General features: G+C 46.3%; 2 protein-coding genes across 2 annotated transcripts in view; one reads left to right on the top strand and one right to left on the bottom strand.

Annotated features, from left to right (window-relative positions):
• Positions 1-22,107, bottom strand: part of MAEL (maelstrom spermatogenic transposon silencer) — a 112,109-nt gene extending 90,002 nt beyond the window's left edge. The window contains exon 1 of the mRNA XM_033943345.1: positions 21,798-22,107. Within this exon, the coding sequence (XP_033799236.1) occupies positions 21,798-22,043 (246 nt within the window). The 5' untranslated portion in view covers positions 22,044-22,107. The remainder of the gene's footprint in view (positions 1-21,797) is intronic.
• ILDR2 (immunoglobulin like domain containing receptor 2) overlaps positions 21,009-23,864 on the top strand; it is a 301,315-nt gene continuing 298,459 nt past the window's right edge. The window contains exon 1 of the mRNA XM_033943344.1: positions 21,009-21,060. The gene's annotated coding sequence lies outside the window, so the exon portion shown is untranslated. The remainder of the gene's footprint in view (positions 21,061-23,864) is intronic.

Raw genomic sequence — 23,864 nt, 5'->3', positions numbered from 1 at the left:
TGGCGAGTGGAACTCTTCCGAGAGGCCTCGAGAATATCCTGAACAAATTGAGAGAAACGGAAGGAGGGAATCACGTTGAGAGGAACCAAGCTGTTAAGTGCAGAGACTGCAGATTGGGATGCAGCAGCAAACCTTGATTATGAGACAGCAGAGAAGGAAACACACAGGCAGAAGCAGAGGCTCCCTGACACTGAGTCGAAGTAGAAGGGAGAACCACGGTTGCCTGGGCCACCGAGGAGCTATTAAAATCATGGTGGCGCGGACAGACTTGAGCTGGACGAGAGTCTTCAGAATCAGAGGGAATGGAGGGAATGCATAGAGAACAGGTCCATCCAATCGAAAAGGAAAGCATCCGCCTCGAGATGGGGAGTAAATCCTGGAGCAGAAACGAGGCAACTTGTGGTTGAGGAGGGAGGTGAACAGATCTATCTGTGGAGTCCCCCATCAAGCAAACACCTGCCGCAGAGTGGAGGAGTATAGCATCCATTCGTGTGACTGGAGAAGGCGGCTCAATTTGTCTGGCAGGCAGTTCCGCTGGCCCTGGATGTAGACCGCTCGGAGGAAGATGTTGTGCCATATCGCCCAATCCCAGAGCCATAGAGCTTCTTGGCAAAGGGACAGGGATCCTGTATCCCCTTGTTTGTTGACATAATACAATCGCAAAAGTAACCAACAAGCAACAGACTTGATAACCCTTGGTTATATGGTTATAGAATGAAACCCTCAGATACCTGTGCTGCTATGTAATGGTTAGAGCAGCTTAATACAGGTTGGCACGTTATCTTTCATTGGGCATTCATACCATTTTTTTGAATATTTTATCTATGCTTATTAAAATGCTCAAACAGAAGAACATTCGCGACACTTATCTTTTTTTGAAGAGTCGCATGTGAGTTGAGCTAGAACTATCGGCGACTCTTTAAAAAAAAAAAATAAATAAAATAAGTGTCGCGAATGTTTTTCTGTTTGAGCATTTTAATAAGCATAGATAAAATATTCAAAAAAATGGTATGAATGCCCAATGAAAGATAACTTGCAACCTGTATTAAGCTGCTCTAACCATTACATAGCAGCATAGGTATCTGAGGGCTTCATTCTATAACCATATAACCAAGTGTTATCAAGTCCGTTGCTTGTTGGTTACTTTTGTTACAGTAGGGACTTGAAACCATTGCTTCTACAGTAATAATACAATCGCCACATGGTTGTCTGTCCGAACCAGAACCACGCGATCCTGAAGCAAATGACAAATGGCCTTCAGCGCGTTGAAAATGGCCCGAAGCTCCAGCAGATTGATTTGACAGCGACGATCGGCGCTGGACCAGAGACCTTGAGTACGTAGACCGTCGAGGTGAGCCCCCCAGGCGTACGCAGAAGAGTCCGTTGTAAGGACCTTCTGCGTAGGAGGCGCGTGAAAGAGAAAACCTCTGGAAAGATTGGAAGAAAGCATTCACCAGCGGAGAGATAGTTTCAATAAAGGAAATCACCGCAATGTGTTGAGAGGCAGGATCCCGGTCCTGTCTCCACTGGGATGCCAGGGTACACCGAGGAACTCGGAGATGAAGCCTGGCAAAAGGAGTCACATGAACAGTCGAGGCCTTGTGCCCCAGTAGGATCACCATATGCTTGGCCAAAATTGTCGACAGAAGGGAGATCCTCTGGCATAGGAGAACGAAGGCATCCTGTCGAGGCCGAGGCGAACCATGTCCAGCACCGCTCCGATGAATTGCAGAGACTGAGAGGGACACAACTGGGACTTGGGGAAGTTTACCTCGAAACCCAGACGCTTAAGGAATAATAGACCATTGGGTCGCTGCAATAACCTCCGGACTGAATGACGCTTTGATGAGCCAGTCGTCGAGGTACAGGAACACTTGAAGATCCTGCGTCCGCAGGGCCGCCGCCACCACCACGAGGCACTTTGGGAAGACCCTCAGGGAGGATGCGAGTACGAAAGGGAGAACTCGATACTGTAGATGGAGATTCCCCACCCGGAATCTTAGAAATCTGTGAAAGGCCGGATGAATCGGAATGCGAATGTAGGCCTCTTTGAGATCTAGCGAGCATAGCCAATCCCCCTCGTCCATCAGGGGATACAAAGTGGGAAGAGAGAGCATGCGGAACTTCTCCCTGACCAGAAATTTGTTCAACTCTCTGAGGTCCAGGATAGGGCAAAGGTCCCCGGTCTTTTTGGGGACTAGAAAGTACCGGGAGTAGAACCCAGTGCCCTGTTGACACAAAGGGACCTCTTCCACCACCCGGAGGCGAAGGAGGGTTTAAGCCTCTTGAAGAAGAAGGGGAAGTAGCATCCTGTTGGAAAGACACTCTCTTGGAGGCAGGTCTGGAGGAACCCTCAGGAACTGAAGGGAATAACCGTCTTGGATGATGGAGAGAACCCAAAAGGTCTGACGTAATCAGCTCCCACTGGTGACAGAACAGGCTGAGACGACCTCCGATGGGAAGAGGAGAAGGCTCGTAGATGAACAGGGGCGGCATGCTCAAACCAGGATAGTCAAAAAGATGGCGCTGATTTAGACGTTGCAGGGGCCTGAGGCTTTTGGGGGGCCCTCTGCTGCTGCTGCTGATGCCAGGGCGGCGGGCGTGAAAACGCCGATGTAGACTTCCGCGGATAGCGCCAGGGTGGCAATTTGTATGATTTAGGAGGAGGAGCCTTCGGCTTCGGTCTCACCAAGGAGGCGAAGGAACGTTCATGTTCTGAAAGGCGTTTGGTAGCCTTCTCGATGGAGTCGTTGAAGAGCTCGTTGCCCAAGCACGGGAGATTCGCCAGACAGTCCTGCAGATTCGGGTCCATGTCAACTATGTGTAGCCAGGCCAGGCGATGCATGGCTATCGCAAAGGCCGTTACCCTCGAGGAATTCCATCTTTGACGGGATGGCAGGATTTGCGTACAGTGTCTCCAAGTTCTGGAAGAAAGTCTGTTTTAAGACTGGATTCAAGGGTAGACACAGCGATTCCCTCGGTGGATGAGGAAGTTCCATTTCCTCCAAATACTCCCGGTATATCTGGACTAGGATTGGAGGTCCAGTTGAAGGGCCTTACCCATGTCCACCATGAACCTGGTGAAGAAGGAAGTCTTGGCAGGAGAGTGCCCTTCCAGAGGCGAAGAGGTTCTGGACTTCGGTGAAAAGGATTAGGTCCCAATTCCTGCCCCATACTTTCTCTGTCTCTGTCATTTGAAAGTCAGATGCATCTGGGGACATATTGTAGAGGCAAGAAATTATCTCCAAACATGTCCAATTTTATTGTCAGCTTCACATCCCTTTTATATCATTCTAAATGAATCAGTGTTGTCAGCATGTGACGTAAACACAAACCATATATGGACACAGGTCACATGAAACTTTAAAAGAAATAACAAATTACATGGGTACGGGTCGTCAGCATTTTTTCTATCTCAAGACTGAAGTCCACAGAGGGTGCTGTGGTCAGCAGAGCTTTTTTCTTATCTAAAGCTGTTTGCAAATACGTCTTATAAAAACAATTGAATTCACTTCACAACAAGTTAAGAACATATCTTTTCAAACATAAATGTCCTTGTACTATCTTCAAAGAAGGAAAGACAAACAGGGTCTGGCTTTCTTACAGCTTCAAAACATTCTATGGAAAATTACCAAGATACTGATACGTGTCCCTTCATTTGGGGCCACAGAGAAAGAGGGACTTGAATACTGCGCCGGCACGTCCGTGTCCACAAGCATAGACACTGAGGAAGTTCTGCTAAGAGACAGGGGAGGCATCAACAAATGCTTGCGTTTAACCTGCCTGGAAGGCGAGGAACCCTGGGGTCTGAGGGACGGGAGCTACCCTCGGCAAGCCCAGGGAGGAAGAGACCTTCTAACGTGGCTGCAAGGAGAGAGTCCTCGACCTCGACTCGGAGACCAAGGAGGTATGGAATACAGCAGAGGTTGAGACTCAGACTTGAGGAAGGCCGACGCCTCGACATACCTCGAGGCACGAGGCCCCGGAGATCTACCTCACCTCGGAGGAGAGTCTCTAGAACATTTAGCAAACCGCCGCCTCAACAGCGAAGCACGCTTGGAACGGTGCCTCAATCGAGGTTGGGTGGCCGGGGAAGTCTGCCTCGAGAGAGCAGGTGAAGAATCACTCGAGAACAATCGGCGAGAGCAACGAGGCTTGTCTCGGGGCCCCATGGCGCGACGCTCAGGCTGGTTTATAGGGAGCAAATTCGAGGCCGGGGCAAGCTGGGCTAAAACAGAGATCTGCGTGGTCAAGATAGCCTTAAGCATGTTCTTGAACATCAGCACTGAGACCAAAGGATTCGGACGGGTTGGTGCAGCAGTGCACTCCAATGAGGGCGACAATCGAGGTAGAATATTCCCTTTACTTGGAGACACGCCTGGGAGGAGGCAGACTGCACTCACTGCCTGGGATGCCAGAGACTCCGAGAAAGGCTTCTTCAGTAGTGGAGCTGAACCTGAAGGAAGAAGAGGAGACTTATCCGAGGACGAGGTTTTAGCAGCCGAGGCCTTCGAAGCCGAGGGAGACTTGCTCAGGGCCGAGGTCTGAGTTCGAGACCGGGGTTGAGGTCTTGTCAGCTGGCTGATCCATGGCACCGAAGAGCTCAGCAATCTTGGCCCGCCGTCGCCGAAGAGCCCGAGGTTGGAGAATGGCACAACACGGGCAAGAGTCGGTAGGGTGGTCAAAACTCAGGCAGAGGATGCACTCGGTAATAGAGATCACCTGACCGCACTGTGTGCACTTCTTAAACCCGGTAACAGGCCGGGACATAGGGAGATGTGGCCGTGGCTGCACGAAGCCAGGGGGCCAGACAAAAACCAGGGTACCCCGGTCAAAATCGGTTGAAGGAAAAAATAACAAAAGACTTCAGATGCGTTGCACAGCGACTCCAATCAAGAAAAAACAACAAAAGAAGCTGCGATGCAGGAAGGCACATAGAAGCGAACGCAGAGAGAGAAACAGGGCTTTCTGGCTCCGCGGAAAACTAAGAACTGAGGCCAAGCTGAGGAGACGCGCCCCCTAGCTGAGCGGGAAGGCACACGCGCATGCGCAGTGCAGCACTAACAAACTTTAAGATCTTCAATCAAGTTTGCTTGAAAAGCTGTCCGTGACGGGGCTCCGTGGATGACGTCACCCACATGTAGAGAATATGCTGCCTGCTTGTCCTGGGATAAAACAAATTATAAAGAACAAAATTGTGGAACATGCAGACAAACATGATTTAACTGGACAGTAAGCATGAGTTCAGTCAAGGGAAGTCTTGCCTCACCAATCTGCTTGACTTGTTTGAAGGTGTAAATAAACATGTGGATAAAAGTGAGCCGGTTAATGTAGGGTATCTAGATTTTCAGAAAGCTTTTGACAAAGGTCCTCATAAGAGGCTCCCGAGAAGATTAAAAAGTCATGGGAGGCAATGTTCAGTTCTGTGGATTAGGAATTGGTTATTGGACAGAAGAGAGGGTAGAGTTAAATGGCCATTTTTCTCAATGGAGGAGGGTAAATAGTGGAGTGCCGCAGGGATACATACTGGGACTGGAGCTATTTAACTTATTTATAAATGATCTGGAAGAGGAGTTCACATGATTTGTTGAGAAAGCAGGATGTTGTTCTGGGCTGCTCTGGGTTCCATACCTCAGCATGTAAACCACCCCCCTCCCCATCATCAAAAAAAGCCATTGGAGCATAGATCTGTTCTTGAATACTATATTTTGTGGAAAATATGAAAGATGTAAAGTAAAGAACTAAAGCCGGTATTGGACAGATCTGTTCCTTCTTTGAGATTAATTGGTACTCGTCATACCTTCATCTTTTCAGTGACTGCCCCAATGATCTGGAATTCTCTTCCTATATATTTAAGATCTCAATGTAATCTGCAGAAGTTTAAAAGCAATTTAAAATGTTTCCTTTCTAAAGACACCTTTAACTGAATATTTGAAACAAGTCCAGCAAATTTTAATTCCCCCTCTCCCTATTGTGTTTCCCTTTCATGTACTTTTCTTCATCTTAACCTCAACATAGCACTAGAAATTACACACACGAACACCCCTCCATAAATATACCTAAACATTGTACAACTCACTTCATCAACCTACGATTTATCTACTACGTGCTCCAAATTTCTCCTGGAAACTTCCAGACTAACAATTGTAACTTGATACATTCCTGATTCTATGTACTGTAATATTCCTGAATTTGTCCAGTCTCTTAAATTGTAATCCGCTTAGAACCGCAAGGCACAAGCGGAATAGAAATCTGTAATGTAATGTAATGTAATGTAATGTAGTTCTCCCTTCATTCCCAATGTCTCGTTAAACTTAAGAAGTTATGTACATCTAATCAATTAAAATTGTTTGTCTCCTTGAAATCTTATAAATTTTTTAATTTATTGTACAACGCTTTGTATCTTAGGATAAGTGTTTAATCAAATACTCAAATAAACTTGAAACTTGATATGGTGATTCGGTGTAGGATGGGGCTGGGGTGGGTATCAATGTGAACTCTACTAATATGAAACAGGAGGATGTTACTGGCCAGACTTTTTACAGTAGATTTCCTGCAAACAACGGGATGGTTAGTTAGGCTGGAGTGAGCTTGGATGGCAACTTCAGCATTTGGAACCTAGGACAATACCAGACTTTACAGTCTACGGCCCAGAAATATCAAAGAAGAGACAAGTTAATCTAATCATGTATTTTTTAATAAGTATAACTTATGGGCAGACTGGATGGACTGTTCAGGTCTTTATCTGCCATCATTTACTATGTTATTATAAATCGAGTAAAATAAATCGAGTAAGAGAAGCCATACAGTGGTGAAGACAAAATGGCAGAGATGCCAATTCCAGTGCTCCCCGAGTTTTCCCAATCAGCAGCTTAATCAAATGAAAGAAGCTGTCAGTGCAGTTTTAACCCCGAGATTGGATCAGTTTTCTACACAAATGGCAGCTGTGAAAACTTTATTCACAGATACAATTTAATCGTATTGCTGCAATGGGTCTCTGACTTGGATGATAGAATAACCGGGGCAGCCAAGAAACCGCCCGAAATGAAAAAACAACTTATCGGAGCAAGCGTTAAAATTTGAGGACCTAGAAAACCGGTCCAGAACAGAACCTGTGCTTGGTGGGTTTACCTGAAACATTGCTGCTCTCCCTTTTGGAAAAGTGGCTGAATAAATAATTTGCACTATAGTATGGAGCCCCTCTGTCTAGAACACCTATCAAACACAAAGCACACCTGGCCGTTTTATGTGGTCCAAGGTGACTGTGCTGCAGCACAAGGCCGGCATTAGGGGAGGAGCAAACAGGGCAGCTGCCCTGGGCCCCAAGGCTCTGGAGGGCCCCTAGTGGGTCGGCATGTCTACCCCTTCTATCCATGCCAGTCCGACGCCTTTCTCTCCTAGTCTTGCAGACATATCTATTTTTTGTTACAGGGGGCTGCCATCTCTGGTATCGATTCTCAACTGCTACTTGCGGCCCCTTCTCTGTGCTTTCCTTTTGCCACGCTTCATCCAGGCAGAAACAAGAAGTTGTGCCATTCGGGACTGACTGTGGCAGAAAGAAAGCACAGAAAGGGGCCACATGCAGCGGTTGAGAATTGCTGCTGAGGGGAGGAAATGTCAGGCCAGGAAACCCCCATGGACCAGCTTCTTAAGTAGAATGGGGAGGCTGGGGTGTGAGAGAGGTAAAGAGAAAGAGAGAGATGCCAGACCACAAGAAAGGGGAGGGAAGGAGCAGAGAGATGCCAGACCACAAGAAAGGGGAAGGAAGGGATATAAATGCCATACTGTAGGAGAGAAAAAATATGCCAGACCATAGGAAGGGGGAAAACAGATATGTCAGAATACAAGAGGGGGAGAGAGGGAGGATATGGTGCACAGCAATGGAAGGAGTGGGGAGGGGAAAAGAGATGGAAGAAATGTTGTTCAGGATTAATGGGAATAGGGAAGAAGGAGTGAGGAGATGGTGTACATGTATGGAGAGGAGGGGAAGACATAGAAAAATAGATTGAGAAGGAAGCAGAAAAATGGAAGAAAGTTGAATGTTAAAGTTTAATGCCAAAGATGAATGTAGGGCAGAAAGTGAAGGCGAGAAAATCAGCAAATGGATAAGAAGGTCTTGGAGACAGTTAAGAGCACAGACAAAAGGAAGTGCAGCCAGAGACTGGGAAACGATGATTAAAAAATAAAACCACCAGATAACAAAGGTAGAGAAATTATTTTATTTTCAATTCAGTGATTGAAATATGTTAATTAGTTTTGAAAATTTACATCTGCTGTCTATATTTTGCACTGTTCAGGAAGAAATTAATTTGTTTATATTTCTCTGGTGTTGTACTGTATGAGCTAGATAGCACAGTTACTTACCGTAACAGGTGTTAGTTATCCAGGGACAGCAGGCAGCTATTCTCACATATGAGTGACGTCATCCGACGGAGCCTCTATGCGGACACCTCACAAGCAGACTTGCTTGAAGAAACTAGAAGTTCGAGTCGCCTGCACCGCGCATGCGCAAATGCCTTCCCGCCCAGTGCACAGGGCGTGTCTCCTCAGTTCAGATAGCTAGCACAGAAGCCAACCAGGGGAGGTGGGTGGGTTGTGAGAATAGCTGCCTGCTATCCCTGGATAAGTAACTGTGCTTTATCCCAAGACAAGCAGGCAGGCATTCCCACATATGGGTGACCTCCAAGCTAACCAGAATGGGATGGTGGGAGAGTTGGCAATTTAGGAGAATAAATTTTGTAATACTGTTTGGCCAAAATGTCCATCCTGTCTGGAGAAAGCATCCAGACAACAGTGAGAAGTGAAGGTATGAACCGAGGACCAAGTAGCAGCCTTGCAAATCTCCTCAATTGGTGTCGATCTGAGGAAAGCTACAGAAGCTGCCATAGCTCCGACTTTTTAGGCTGTGACTTTACTGTGAAGGGGTAACCCAGCCTGGGCATAGCAGAAAGAGATATAAGCCGCCATCCAATTAGAGATGGTGCGTTTAGAAATTGGATGTCCCAACTTGTTTGGATTAAAAGAGAAAAAAAGTTGAGGAGCAGTTTTGTGTGGTTTGGTGCGTTCCAAGTAGATGGCCAAAGCACGTTTACAGTCCAGAGTATGAAGAGTAGATGCTCCAGGGTGAGAATGAGGCTTTGGAAAAAAACACTGGAAGTACGATAGATTGATTGAGATGAAATTCTGAGACCACTTTAGGTAGAAATTTCAGATGAGTACGATGAACCACCTTGTGATGATGGAACACAGTGAATGGTGGTGGATCAGTAACCAAAGCTTGTAGCTCACTTACTCGTCGAGCAGAAGTGAGGGCAATGAGAAACACCACTTTCCAAGTGAGATACTTCAAATGAGCCTTATCAATTGGTTCAAATGGAGGCTTCATGAGTTGAGAAAGGACAACATTGAGGTACCAAACCACAGGAGGTGGTTTGACATTGAAAAGTCCTTTCATGAATCTGGAAACCACTGGATGAGCAGAGAGGGGTTTCCCTTCAATAGGCTGATGAAAAGCTGCAATTGCACTGAGATGGACTCGAATGGATGTAGATTTGAGTCCAGAGTTGGATAGGTGCAAAAGATAGTCCAAAACAGATGAGAAGGAGGAATGTTGAGGCTCCTTATGATGAGAGGAACACCATGTAGAAAATATAGTCAATTTTTGGTGATAGCATTGTCTAGTTGTAAGCTTTCTAGAAGCTTCTAAAACATCTTGTACAGATTGAGAAAACTGAAGAGGGGCTATGTTGAGAGGTACCAGGCTGTCAGGTGTAGAGACTGCAGGTTGGGATGAAGCAGAGATCCTTGACTCTATGTAAGCAGAGAAGGAAAAACTGGAAGAAGGTATGGCTCCCTGATGCTGAATTGAAGTAGAAGGGAGTACCATGGTTGTCTCGGCCACCGAGGAGTGATTAGAATCATGGTAGCATGATCATTCTTCAATTTGACCAGAGTCTTGAGAATGAGAGGGAATGGAGGAAATGCATAGAGGAAGAGATTCGTCCATTCCAGAAGAAAAGCATCTGCCTCGAGGCAGTGAGGAGAGTATATCCTGGAGCAGAACATAGGCAGTTTGTAGTTTTGGGGAGCTGCAAAGAGGTCTATCTGAGGCATTCCCCACTGTGAGAAAATGTGATGAAGAGACGAGGAATGGAGAGTCCGTTCGTGAGGTTGCAGAAGACGACTCAAGTTGTCCGCCAAGCAATTCTGAGCCCCTTGAATGTAGACAGCTTTGAGGAAGGTGTTGTGACAGATTGTCCAGTTCCAAACTTCCAGAGCTTCTTGACAAAGGGAGGCAGACCCCGTCCCTCGTTTGTTGACATAATATATGGCGACTTGGTTGTCCGTGCAGACGAGGACTACTGTGTCGTGAAGGATATGTTGAAAAGCATGGAGAGCTTTGAGGATCGCTCCGAGTTCCAACTGACTGATACGACACTGACGATCCGTACTGGTCCAGAGGCCTTCGAGTACGAAGATCATCGAGATGAGCGCCCCAAGCATAGGTTGACGAGTCTGTCGTGAGGACCTCCTGATGAGGAGGCATGAGAAAAAGCAAGCCTCTGGAAAGATTGGAAGAGAGCATCCACCAACGGAGAGACTTCTTCAAAGAAGGAGTGACTGTGATGTGTCGAGAAAGAGGATCGCAAACCTGCGTCCATTGAGATGCCAAGGTCCACTGAGGAATTCTGAGGTGAAGTGTGGCAAAAGGAGTCTCGTGTACTGTGGAGGCCATGTGACCTAGAAGTACCATCATGTGTCTCGCTGAGATGGAAGAGCAGGAAGATGCTGTGTGACAGAGTTGTAGAAGAGCTTCCAGACATTGTTGTGGGAGGAATGCTCTGAGTTGGACAGTGTCCAGAACAGCTCCAATGAATTGTAGATTATGAGAGGGTTGAAGTTGAGATTTGGAAAAGTTGATTTCGAAGCCCAAACTTTGTAGTCCGTTGGGTCGCTACAATAACCCCTTGAGAGGTGGAATCTTTGAGCCAGTCGTCGAGGGAGGGAAATACCTGAAGACCATGATTCCATAGAGCTGCCGCTACCACAACTAGGCACTTGGTGAACACTCTGGGAGATGAGGCCAGGCCGAAGGGTAGTACTCTGTATTGAAAATGCAGATTCCCCACCCGAAATCTGAGGTATTGATGGGAGGCCGAATGAATGGGGATATGAGTATAGGCCTCCTTGAGATCCAAAATGGGTCGCAGATCGCCCGTCTTCTTTGGAACAAGGAAGTAATGGGAGTAAAACCCCCTGCTCTGCTGTTCCAAGGGAACTGGTTCGATGGCATAGAGATGAAGCAGAGCTTGCGCTTCCTGAAGAAGGGCGGTCTGGGATGGACTGGAAGGATACTCTCTTGGAGGAAGCTCTGGTGGAATATGATTGAAATGAAGCGAGTATCCTTCTCTGATGATGGAAAGGACCCAAAGGTCGGATGTTATGACCGTCTATCTGTCGTAAAAAAGATGGAGACGACCTCCTATAGGTAGAAAAGGAGTCAAGAGACAGAACGATGGAAATTATGCTCTGGTGGAAACAGTCAAAAAGGCTGAGAAGCCTTAGGTGTAGCAGAAGGTTGAGGCTTCTGCTGCTTCTGAGGTGGCTGTTTCTTCAAAGGAGGGCGAGTGTAAGGCGCCGGCTTTGGAGGAAAATGTCTCTGGTAGATAACAGGAGGACGTGTAGGCCTAGCAGGAGCTGGCTTAGGCTTCGGTCTGATTATGAAGGCAAAAGATTTAGCATGGTCAGACAACTTTTTGGTGGCTGCCTCGATGGACTCATCAAAAAGGTCATTGCCTTCGCAAGGGATGTTCGCCAGGCGGTCTTGGAGATTAGAGTCCATGTCAATGGTGCGAAGCCAGGCTAGAAGGCGCATGGCCACAGAGCAAGCCACTGCTCGGGCAGAGAGCTCAAAGGCATCATAAGATAATTGCACAAGATGGAGACGTAACTGAGAGAAAGAAGCAATGACTTCTTGAAACTCAAAATGCATGCTATCATCCAAGTAACTCACAAATTTTGGCAGAAGAGACAAAAGAAATTCAAAATAAGTGATAAAATAAAAATTATGATTGAGGACCCTCGAAGACATCATAGCATTTTTGTAAATGCGACGTCCAAATTTATCCATGGCCTTTCCCTCCCTGCCAGAAGGAACTGTATCATACACTCTGGAAGGATGGAATCTTTTTAAAGAAGATTCCACGAGCAAGGATTGATGTGACAATTGGGAATTGTCAAAACCTTTATGATGCACCGCTTTATATCTGGCATCCAACTTTCCTGGAACTGCTGGAATGGAAAAAGGAGTCTCCATGCATCTAGTAAAAGTATGATCGAGAAGCTTGTGTAGAGGGAGCTTGAGAGACTCAGCTAGAGTTTGAGGAAGGTGCATGACCTCGAGGTATTCTTTAGAGTACTTAGAGCCAGTGACCAGTGGAATGCTCAAGTCCACAGCCATCTGTCTCAGAAAAGAGGAAAAAGATAACTGGTCTACAATTGCACGGCCTCGAGAAGGACTCGAGGACGTCGAGGCAGCTGGAGTGGAAGAAGTAGAAGTCTTGGCCAGAAACCATGGTACGAAGGAACCTGGAGACTTGGATGAGGCAATGGACATCAGGATATCCTCGAGAGCCGGCATCGGAGACTCGGAACGAGGAGTTGGAGGTCTTGTCGAGGCTGGAGAGGACTGAGGCTTTGAGGTATGATGTCTCGAAGAATGCCTCGAACTAGGCCTCGAGTGATGTTGAGAACTGTGTCTCGAACTGGATCTCGAAGATCGAGCAGAGGTTGCCTCGGAAGCAGTAGATTGAAGATCTATAGGCATGGAGGAGCCCTGAAGCAACTTCGAAGACTGGACTCCCTTGGTAGAATGGGAGGTATCCTGTCGATGCACTCGCACAGACTCTGCTCTATGCGTTTCGTGCTTGGAAGCCCGACCAGACACTCGCAGAGACTCCTCTCCCTGCATCGAGTGTGGAGGATCAGACCGGGGCACAGGCGGCTCGACCTTGCTGGAGACTTCTGTACGCCCAGGCTGAAGCAGTGTGGGTCCCATGGTAGTAAGGACCTTAATAATCTGCTCCTCCAAAGAGGTCTGGGATGTAGCCGGCAAGGAGGGTACTGCGTCTGAAACCGGCCCACCTGCCTTGGCTGAAGGGTCCCGCACAGTGGTGTGAGAGTGTTTCGACTTAGGAGGCTTCGACACCTTAATCACCACTGGTGGAACCGAGTGCTGAGCTATCTGACCTGATAAGACAGGAGAAGATATGGCAGCTGAAGACGTTGAAGCAAGAGCCGCTCCAAAAGACGAAGGTCTGATGAGGCTCGAGGTGGAAGCAGCAGAAGGAGAGGTGTCGACAGGGGGGTCGATGCCGAAGACACTTTCGATGCAGAAAGATTAGTAGACTCCGATGTCGAAGAGGCTATCCACCAGGAAGCAACGACGCTTGAAAGCACAAGGCTTAAGTGTTTGGCAAGGTAGGCACGAGGTAGGATGATGTTTTGGCCCAAGGCACTTGAGACAGCATCCGTGAGGGTCCGTAAGCGATATAGTGCGCTTGCACTTGCTACACCTTTTGAAACTGGTAACAGGCTGGGGCATAGACAAAAAAATAGCCGACACAAAGTCGAAGTCTGTGGGCCACGGCCTGTACCGGATGAATGGACGGAAGTAAAAATTTTTTTTTTTTAAACGAAAGAAAAAGACGACCACAGCGATTCGTGAGAAAATAAAAACACAAACTGCGGTGAGAGAAGGCATGAATGACGAAGTTACCGGAGAGAGCCAAAAAGACGGACTTCTCGGCTCCACGGAAAACTAAGAATTGAGGAGATGCGCCCTGTGCACTGGGCGAAAAGGCACTCGTGCATGTGCGGTGCGGGCAACTCGAAACTTCTAGTTTCTTCAAGCAAGTCTGCTTGTGAGGCGTCTGCATCGAGGCTCCGTCGGATGACGTCACCCATATGTGAGAATACCTGCTCAGAATTGCTTGGCGGACAACTTGAGTCGTCTTCTGCAACCTCACGAATGGACTCTCCATTCCTCATCTCTTCAGGCCATTGGTCCATCAAGCCCAGTAGCCCGTTCTCACGGTGGCCAATCCAGATCACTAGTACCTGGCCAAAACCCAAGAAGTAGCAATATTCCATGCTACTGATCCAGGGCAAGCAGTGGTTTCCCCCATGTCTTTCTCAATAACAGCCTATGAATTTTTCCTCCAGGAACTTGTCCAAACCTTTCTTAAAACCAGCTACATTAACCGCTCTTACCACATCATCTGGCAATGTGTTCCAGAGCTTAACTATTCTCTAAGTGAAAAAAATTTCCTCCTATTGGTTTTAAAAGTATTTCTTTGTAACTTCATCGAGAAGATGGAAATTTGATACATAGCTGAAAAGTAAAAAAGAGAAGGGTAAGAAAGAGGCAGTTAGTGAGCATGAGCAGGACCTATCAGAGAGAGGAAAAGTCTTTTTTTGTTTTGTTTACACCACAGCACCTGTGTGGAGTTGGAGAAGGCAAAGGGGGGTCCGGGGTGAAGAGGCTAAAAAACTAAAACCATTAGGCCATTAAAATAAAGGAAAACACCTTATTGAGCAGGAAAAGTGAATTGAATCAAAAAATCAATTCAATAGGCTGAATCGCAAAATTTTTTCCTTGAATCGGGCAGCACAACCAGCAAATTAAAATGTAAAGAAAATGAATTACTGTAATCAGTTAATTGAGCAGAGATTAAATATAAATCCCAAAAGAAACACGATAAAATCAACTTTTCGTTGTGATTAACTCCAAACTCAAAAGGTTCACTTCAAAATGAAAGGACAACTCAAACTTTTATACAAGCTTTATGACCCAATACAATGCAAGCACTGGCTAGGTGCTGAATTCCATATTCAAATAGATCTGTAAGAGGTCATGATCCCTCTCAAGGGTACATCCATTTTATGCTGATACTGACACCTCAAGTAAGTTGAAAAACCCCAGAAGCCAGATTGCCCATGCACCTAAAATGTGGTGCTTGGGTACAGGAGCTGCAGAACACTGCAACAGATAAGGAAGAGAGAAAGCTGAAGGAGGCGAGAGTCAGAACTAGAAAGAGTACAAAATCTTTTTTTTTTCTAGTATCCAAGTTCACTGATCATGATCAATTCTCAACTCATGGGGGGGGGGGGAGTTAAATCCCCTCCTTGGCACTTTCATTTTGTGAACATTACTGCTTTCTAATTTACTAATCCTAAAAACCATGTGTTTTCCTGTACTTATTTTCTAAATCACAAAAGAAAGTTCTAGTATTCAAGAAAACAGAAGACCTATTTGATAGGTCAGATATAACAGAAAAAAATGTTATAGGCAACTAACCTTAATGAGGAAAAAAAAACCCTAAACGTCTAGATCACAATTTTTAACAGAAACAGCAAGATAAAGATTTTAATTAACACAAAGTAGGTAAGCAAGAAAGGGTATGAGCTCTAGAAAGATTAAACAATTATAAAACTGAATATTAATGCAGGTCAAATCGGCAACCAGAGACAGCAAACATTAAATTCACCTTACCTTGATAGGAGCTGTAGAAAACTTAACCTTGCGCTTTGGGTCTGGATCTTCTTCCTCAGAAATCCCGGTGACCACAGGACAATGGCGCGCCGACAATTGTGCACACTGCAATGAGACCCGACAATTTTTTTTTTGAGGGTAACCCTCAAAAATAAAAAATTGTCAGGTCTCAGTGTGCGCTGGCACACAAATGTCCGGCATGGATTGTTGGCGCGCCTTTGAAATGCTCCTGTAGTTTATTTTTTGGTTGCCTTGGGAATGCCTTTTTTTCAGCTCTGTTGCAGTAAGATCAATACTATCCACAGACATTTCAAGAGATTTTTCTTCCTCGAATACATCATTTTCCAATTCACCCCTTCACTTTCTGAAGTTTCATTTCGCAATACCACAAGCTCTGCTCTCACCATCTCTAATTGAATTCGATTTCGGGAAGGGCTAGCAGGGTCTTTTGACTCACTGGCCACATTATTTGAAAAGACACAAGCATAGTAAGAATTAGTGTTTAGGTAGAAATCACCATTTCTAAAATGTCCACCATCTACAACTGGATCCTGTTCTGTACGTACCCGATAAGAAGTCGCTCAACTATTTTCTTCATTTCAATCTTGACACACGACCCCTTTAGTGGAAGCGGATTCTCCATTTTGAGGCAGCTGGCCTGGGCACGACACAGAGTAAGTTTCACAGACCTTAATCCCTTTAGCGTTAGTCACCCATTTTCTCTCTCCTCGCTTTTTTCTCTCCTCCCCTCCCATGCAGGCCAGGAGAGTGAGCTGTTCTTGCTCTTAACCTGCACCCCCCCCTCTGTGATAGACTATCACAGACCCCGCCCCATGAAGTGAGGATTGGCTCTCGAGTCTGCCTGTATACTGGATTCAGATGAGCAAGTGATTGAAAGACCTAACGGGGAGTTGTAGATGTTTTGGTTTCTAATCCCGATGTTCAAATGTGCGATATCACGGGGTGAGTCAGTCTCTGGTTGTAACCTCTTGGATATGGGCCCCATATCAAGGATTGATTTGTGTACTTCCGGTGGCTCTTCAGACTGTGCTAAGTCAGCCCAGGAAATCCCAAAGCCGGTGAGAGGTTTAAAAAAAAAAAACACAAAAAACTGTGAGCAGCAGCAGCAGGATTCGCAACCTTCCGAGTTGACAGTCGGGGGCTCACCAAAATTAGCCGGGTGCTCAAGGTGCTAGGGAAAACACTGGAGTAGATGGGGGGGGGGGGGGCGAAGAGCAGTGGAGGAGGAGAGTGAGAGGGGATGAGGGAAGAGAAATGCTGCTGCACCCAATTGGGGAGAGAGAGGGGAGGAGGGAGAAGGAACATCAGGAAGGGAGAGAAAAAAGAGATGCCAAGACCATGGGAGGGAGGGAAAGGAAAAGCGATACTAGACCTTGGAGGGAGATGTCAGGGCATGGGGGGGGGAGGGAAGGAGACAAATGCCAGACCAGGGGAAAGGAAGGAAGGAGGGAGAGAGAGAAGATGTCAGATAATGGAGAGGGAGAGGAGAGAGATGCCAGGGCAAGGGGAAGAGAAGGAAAACTAAGGAGACAAATTCCAGACCAGAGGGAAAGGAAGGAGAGGAGATGCCAGAGCAAAGAGGAAGAGATAGGAGAGGAGAGCGATGCAAGGGCATGTGGGGAGGGAAGGAGATAGAGATACCAGACCATGGGGTGGAGTGGGAAGGAAGGAAAGGAGAAGAGAGAGATGCCAGAGCATAGGGAAGGGAGTGGAGACAGAAAAATGGAGAAGGGATGAATCTGAAATGAATCATGTACAAAGGAGAGAAAGGGCACAGGATATACAGTATATTGAAGTGACATAAAGAGGGAAGATGCCGTATGAAAGAGAGAGAGGGCGGACACTGGATGGAAAGGGCAGAGAGGGTGGACAGTGGATGGAAGGGGTAGAGAGAGCAGAGGCTGGGTGGAAGGAGCAAAGATAGAGGGCAGATGTTGCATGGAAGGGAGAGAGGACAAACGCTGTATAGAAAGAAGAGAGTAAAGAGAAGATTAAAGCAGAAACTACAAAGGTAGAAAAATTTTTTTGTTGCTTTACATAGAATCAAGTAGTATTGTAACTGTATTGATAAAACTTTATAAATAGGAAATGGAAATAAGGCAATTTCTTTTGTACTAAACCCCTTTCCTCAGGTCAGGACAGGATACCATAACAGCACTATACTGTACTGTCTTGAAGAAAGATTTGGCCTCTGAAAGCTAATTGAAAAATGGATTAGTCCAATAAAATGGTATTTTCTTATTTCTCATTATTTGTTTTATTTCTATTTGTTAATTTTTAAAGTGGTGATTGTTCTGTATCAGTTTTTTCAAATTTACATCTACTGTCTTTATATTTTGCACAGTATTAGGGGACATATGTCACTGTTTCTGTGGTGTTGCTTTAGTTTAACTTCTGTCTACATATTTCTATTTTTAATTTGTGATTAGTCCATATTGGGCGAGGGTGTTTCTGTGTGTATGAAAAGGACATGGTTTTCTGTTAGCATTGATTGTACAAAATCAATTAACTGTGTAGGATCTGGCTTTAGTTTTACAATTCGTGTGTTAGTGTTCTAGTGCTCACTGCAGTGTTTAAGATGCTGCTTTTTCCTATGTGCACCCTTGTTGTGTGGCTCACGGATTATTACTAAAAATAACTTTTTTTTATATAGAGGAGGGGTTGTTAAAAAATGATCAGCACTGGCTGCCATCAGTGTTCCCTCTAAGCGGGCGGGTGTTGTGAGCAAACTTTTTTCACTGTGAGCTAAAAATATCGGGCGCCAGCAAGTTATGAGCCAAATAAATATGTTGCTTTCTACCACAGAACTTCCTTACGTTTGTATGGAATCTATCCCCTTTCAACTTTAGAGAGTGCCCTCTCGTTCTCCCTGCCTTAGCTACTAAGTCTATTCCCTTCAGTACCTTGAATGTTTCTATCATGTCCCCTCTCAATCTCCTCTGCTCAAGGGAGAAGAGGCCCAGTTTCTCTAATCTTTCGCTGTACGGCAACTCCTCCAGCCCCTTAACCATTTTAGTTGCTCTTCTCTGGATCCTTTCGAGTAGTACCGTGTCCTTCTTAAAGTACCAGTGCTGGACGCAGTACTCCAGGTGAGGGCGTACCATGGCCAGGTACAGCAGCATGATAACCTTCTCTGTCTCTTCAGTCCAGCATCTGCCCCTTCCATTCACTGTCTGTCTTTCCCTGCCATCTCTCCTCCTGCCCCCCCCTCACCCCCCAATTTGGTCTAGCATCCATCATCTTCCTTCTGTTCCCCTCATGGTCTGGCATCTCTATCCTTCCCTCCCCCCTGTGGTTTTTAGCATATCTCTCTTCTCATTTCCTCCACTCAGATCTGATCATTCTCTGCTCTCTCTTCCCTTTTCTTCTCTGGTCTTCCTTCTCTATTTTCTGCCTCCATCTAAATTAAATTCTTTCTTACTATTTAGTCCCGTTTCCCTCTTTTCACTGTGTCTACACACAGCTTGTCACCCCTTTCCCTCACCCCTCCATTATCTTACTATTTTCTTCCCCCTTTATTTATCTCCTCCTTCCATCCAGTATGTGTTCTTTCCCCACTTCCATTCAGCATCTGCTCTCCCTTCTCAACTGACATCCATCTGCCTTCTGCTCTCTCTCCCTTCTTCTCACTTCCATCATCTGTCCCCTTCTCTCTCTCTCTCATCTCCTCCATTCCATCATCTGCCCCTTCTCTCTCTCTCTCTCCCCCCCCCAACTTCCATCATCTGCCCCCCTTCCCCTCACCTTTGTGGGTCACTTTCTTTCCCCTGAGGGTGGCTCATGTCACAGGGGAAGCTTTGGCCGAGCAGAACCGCTTGATTGACAGTGGAACTTACTTGATTGATGTCGATGCTGGGGCCCGTAGCCGTTTGAAGGAAAAAAAAAAAAAGGTGGAAAAAAGGAACCTGTAAAGGCGAGAGGAAGGGAAACCTCCAGGACAGCTGCTTTTTGCCCTCCTTCAGCGGCCCAAGAGTTCAGACCAGCAGCGGCAGCTCTGTATGCTTTTAACTTCGGCACAGAGCTGCCCCTAATCAATAGTTTAGCGCGGTTTCATGAGGCAGCCTCGGGGCCTTTGATAGCCGGCCCGCTTCGATGATGCGATGTGGGCCGGCCTAGCAAAGGCCCCGAGGCTGCCTTATGAAACCGCGCTAAACTATTGATTAGAGGCAGCTCTGTGCCGAAGTTAAAAGCATACACAGCTGCCGCTGCTGGTCTGGAGGTGCGGAGACAAGGCAGGAGGCAAACGCGGTGGAAGGCAGGAGTCCCGGCGAAGGCAGGAGTCCCGGCACAGCGACTGCAACAGGAAGTTGCAAGTCAGCTGACGCCGGCCTTTCGTTGCGGCGGGGACCGAATCCTTCGCGGACCGGCAAGATTTTGTTTGCGGAACGGCGGTTGAAGAACTGTGCTCTACACTGTGTGCGCTGTGACGAGAAACTTGTGCGCTGCGAGGTAATATTTTGTGCGTCAGCGCACCCCAGCGCAGCTTAGCGGGAACACTGACTATCTAAGTATGCCACTGGATTTAATGACCCTATTCTAACCACCAAATTTCCCTGTCCCACCCCATCCGGCTACTTTTTCATGCCACCCGGCTGGAAATAAATTCTGGGGAGAACACTGCAGTGCTGTGGAAAAAAAATAAAACCTCAATTACAGCTTCATAGTTCTTTAAAATAAACTCTACTTGTCAGCTGTATTGCAGCATGTTCAACAGTGTAGAAATTTACAGGACACAAACTTCCATTTCATAGTCATAGAAATTTGCTTTTATGTTGTGGAGAAATGTTTTTTTCTATTTTTTATTCTCTGGGCAGTTTATTTTTCCATTCACTTTAAGTCCTAGAGTCCCTTTTTCTGCTTTTATTGTTTAACTGTCTTCCCAGGATCGTCTGTCCATTTTATATTTTGTCTCTGTCCTGTTTAGCATTTATCCCGTCTCTATCCTGAACTTCTCCCCTGTGTCCATCATCCCTCCCATCAGAATCACCCCTTTTCAAGCAATGTCTCTGTGTCTAGCAGTCCTTATATGCCCCTCTCTCAATACTCTCATCAAGCAATCTTCTCCATATCTTAGTGCCCAGCGTTGCTTGTGTAACCTATCTCTACGCCCCGCCCCATCCATCACCTCCCGCTCTCATGGCCCCGCCCCCATCCACTACCCTGTTGCCCACTACCTCGGGACGCCAATTGCAAGTAATGGCAGCTACCGGCACTGCAATAAGCTTCTCTCCACGATCCTACCTTAATAAGGGGCAATAACATCATCAAGGACAGGACTTCAATAGAGGGAAGCCTGTAGAGTCCACACAGGCTGTCTGAAGTTGTTGCCAATAGCGATTCGGAGAGAAAGTATGATCCGATACCAAATTCTGCCCGGAGTAAATTGTTAGACAAGACCAGATGTAGAGGGCAGCAGTTTCCGGAGAGCAGCAAAGGCCGGTATACAACTTAAAAGAACCATCAGTGCATTTTTTGCTTACAGAAAGGTTGGGCAATTTTCAACTAGCCCCTTAACCTGGGTAAATTTGGGTTGTTGTGTGGTTTTTGTTTTTTAAGAGAGGGGTGGGGAGTAAATAGGGACTGAAAGTGATCGGGGTGAGGGCATATAAGGCTGATGCTCCATTAGAGTATGCAATAACCTACACAAGGCCCTTTTTGGTGGGCTGTCTTAACATACACTGCACAACTTCTCAGTCTCTTCAGACAGCTGAAGAATTTCATTTACGGAAAGCTTGTTCTTCAGCCCGTCTCCGTCTTGCTTATAATTTAGCTGGTCAACAGTTAAAAAAAATGAATAGGTGATAGGGCAACCAAAACTATAGAAAGTGTTCAAGATGCAGTCACGATTTATTCTAAACGGCCTCTGTTTTGTTCGCTATCCTACAGCTTCTGATAAGACTGATCATGACATCAGTCATTAGCTCTGCTTCAGCATTCACCTTGTATCCCCCATTTTGAATTTCACCCTAGATCTTTCTCTTCAGCAACTATCATGTATTTTTGCACACGTGTTAGCAAAACGGAGGGCCACAATCCAATCGATATTTTGAAGGATTTTCATAATGTACTAGCAATAGTGCCTTATTTTTAAGTTAAAATTTGCCATTAGCTCACAAAATGAAGATAAAGCATCATTAAAAAAAAGTGGATTAAACAACTCCGTAACCACACAATAACAACAAAAAGTGTTTCCAAAAACCACGAGGCACCGCGCGACTCCTACCTGCCAATCGGCAGAACAAAGCGGCACAGCGTCCCGCACCCCTTTCACCGGCAATCCGCGGCGCCGCAATTCCGGCAACTTCTCCAGCATGAAGAAAAAATAACCATTTCGGCCACTTCGTTTATTCGGCATAAGCGCGTCTTTGTAGAGATCCAACCAAGAAGCCTGCACTCCTCTGCTCTTAGTGTCTTCCCTCCAAAATACACCACGCGCTCCACTCCTTTTCACACCACTGAGTGCAGTCATGCTCGACGTTCACGTTTCAATCATTGACGCGTAGAAACGCTGTGTTGCGATTGGCTGACAGAGTCTGAAGAGATATCGAACGAGAAAAATATTGTGTACTTTTGCGAGAGCCGTAGCAATTGGCTGGGGCAAATCAGGTGGCAATTGACTGATCTTTCGAAACTCTGCCGGGAGAAGAGTGTCTTAGGCGCGTGGCTAATGAGTCTCAGGTTTCTACTGAGAATCCCGGTGTACCAATGCTCAAAGCTCCGTTGGAACAGTGCAGAAAAATATACCTCCAGAGACCCGGGCCGGCTCAAGAAGAGGTGGTGGCGCCTTGAATCAATTTTTGCTCCTTGCTGCCACACCCTCACTTCTCACCTGTAATGCCCCTGCCTTAGAATCAAATATAGTTTAATTTAAACATGTATTTCTCAATCCAGTCTCCGAAAGATATACCTTGGGCTTTCTGTTTTTCAGGATATCTATTGTGACTGTACATGAAAGGTTTGCATAATGTATTGTGTATTCATTGTGGATATCTAGTAAACAGGATAGGCCAGTTTTCAAACTTTTTTTCCCATTGCTTTCCATCGTTCAGCCAGGCCCTCACATTCTGCTTCTTTTATTTCCCAATAGTCATTAACCTTCCTTCTATTCCCCCTGCCTTGCAGCATCTCCCGTCTACCTGTGTGTGTGTCTTTCTCCCTTCCCCTTATCCATTCAGCACCTTTCTATGTTTCTCTCTGCCCCCAGCCATACAGTATCTCCTGTCTGGTCTTTCCTTATTTTCTCTCATCCATGCAGCATCTCCTCTATTTCTCTTCCCTCTCCCCAGTTATGCAGCATCACTATTTTGCCCTTCTATCCAAACTGTCTCTTGCTACGCTTTCCATGTTGCATAATCCACGAGAGCCATTATAGTCATGTTACCCCTCTCCTAAAGTCACTTCATTGGCTTCCCATCTGTTTCTGAATACAATTCAAACTCCTTTTACTAACCTACAAATGCATTCACTCTGCTGTCCCTCGCTATGTCTTCACTTATCTCCCCCTATGCTCCCCCTCCATGAGCTCCGCTCTGCTGGTAAGCACCTCCTGTCTGTGCCTTTCTCTGCCAACTCCACACTCCATTCCTTCTATCTTGCTGCACCAAATGCCTGGAACAAACTGCCCAAATTCCTTCAGCGGGCTCCGTTTCTGGCAATGTTCAAGTCCAAGTTAAAAGCCCACCTCTTTCAGTATGCTTTCAGCTCCTATCTACTCTCTCCTTAGATTCTGCATCCCCAACCTCATATGTTTGAGTTAGATTGTAAGCTCTCCCAAGCAGGGACTGTCTGTTAAATGTCAAAATATACAGCGCTATGTACACCTTTCAGTGCTACAGAAGTGATAAATAGTAGTAGTGGTAGCAGCGGCATCTCTTCACCCTCTGTCCCCACCATGCAGGATTTCCTCTCTCTCCTCTTCTTCTACCCCAGCCATCCAGATCTCTTCTCACTCTCTATCTGCCCTGCAGCATCTCCTCTTCTCTCTCTCTTTCTACCTGCTCCCTATTCCCTGCCTCAGCATGCAGGATCTCCTCTCTAGCCCCCCTTTCCAGCCTTCACTCAGCCTCTCTCATTCTCGTATCCCTCCTTCCGTCTCATATTTTCTCTCTCATATCCCCTATCTCCAGCCTTCACCCAGTCTCATATTCTCTGTCATATTCCCCCCTCCCCAGCCTTTACTGATTTCACTCTTGCAACAAATTTTCTTCATGTTGCTTCTTTACTGCAGTGGTTCAGCTCACTGTATGCTTGAGCTGCGCAGTACAGGAAGTTCAGGTACTCTTGTGATTTC

The sequence above is a fragment of the Geotrypetes seraphini genome, chromosome 4, assembly GCF_902459505.1.
Source record: "Geotrypetes seraphini chromosome 4, aGeoSer1.1, whole genome shotgun sequence".
Lineage (NCBI taxonomy): Eukaryota > Metazoa > Chordata > Amphibia > Gymnophiona > Dermophiidae > Geotrypetes > Geotrypetes seraphini.
This window is presented reverse-complemented; position numbering and strand designations above follow the sequence as displayed.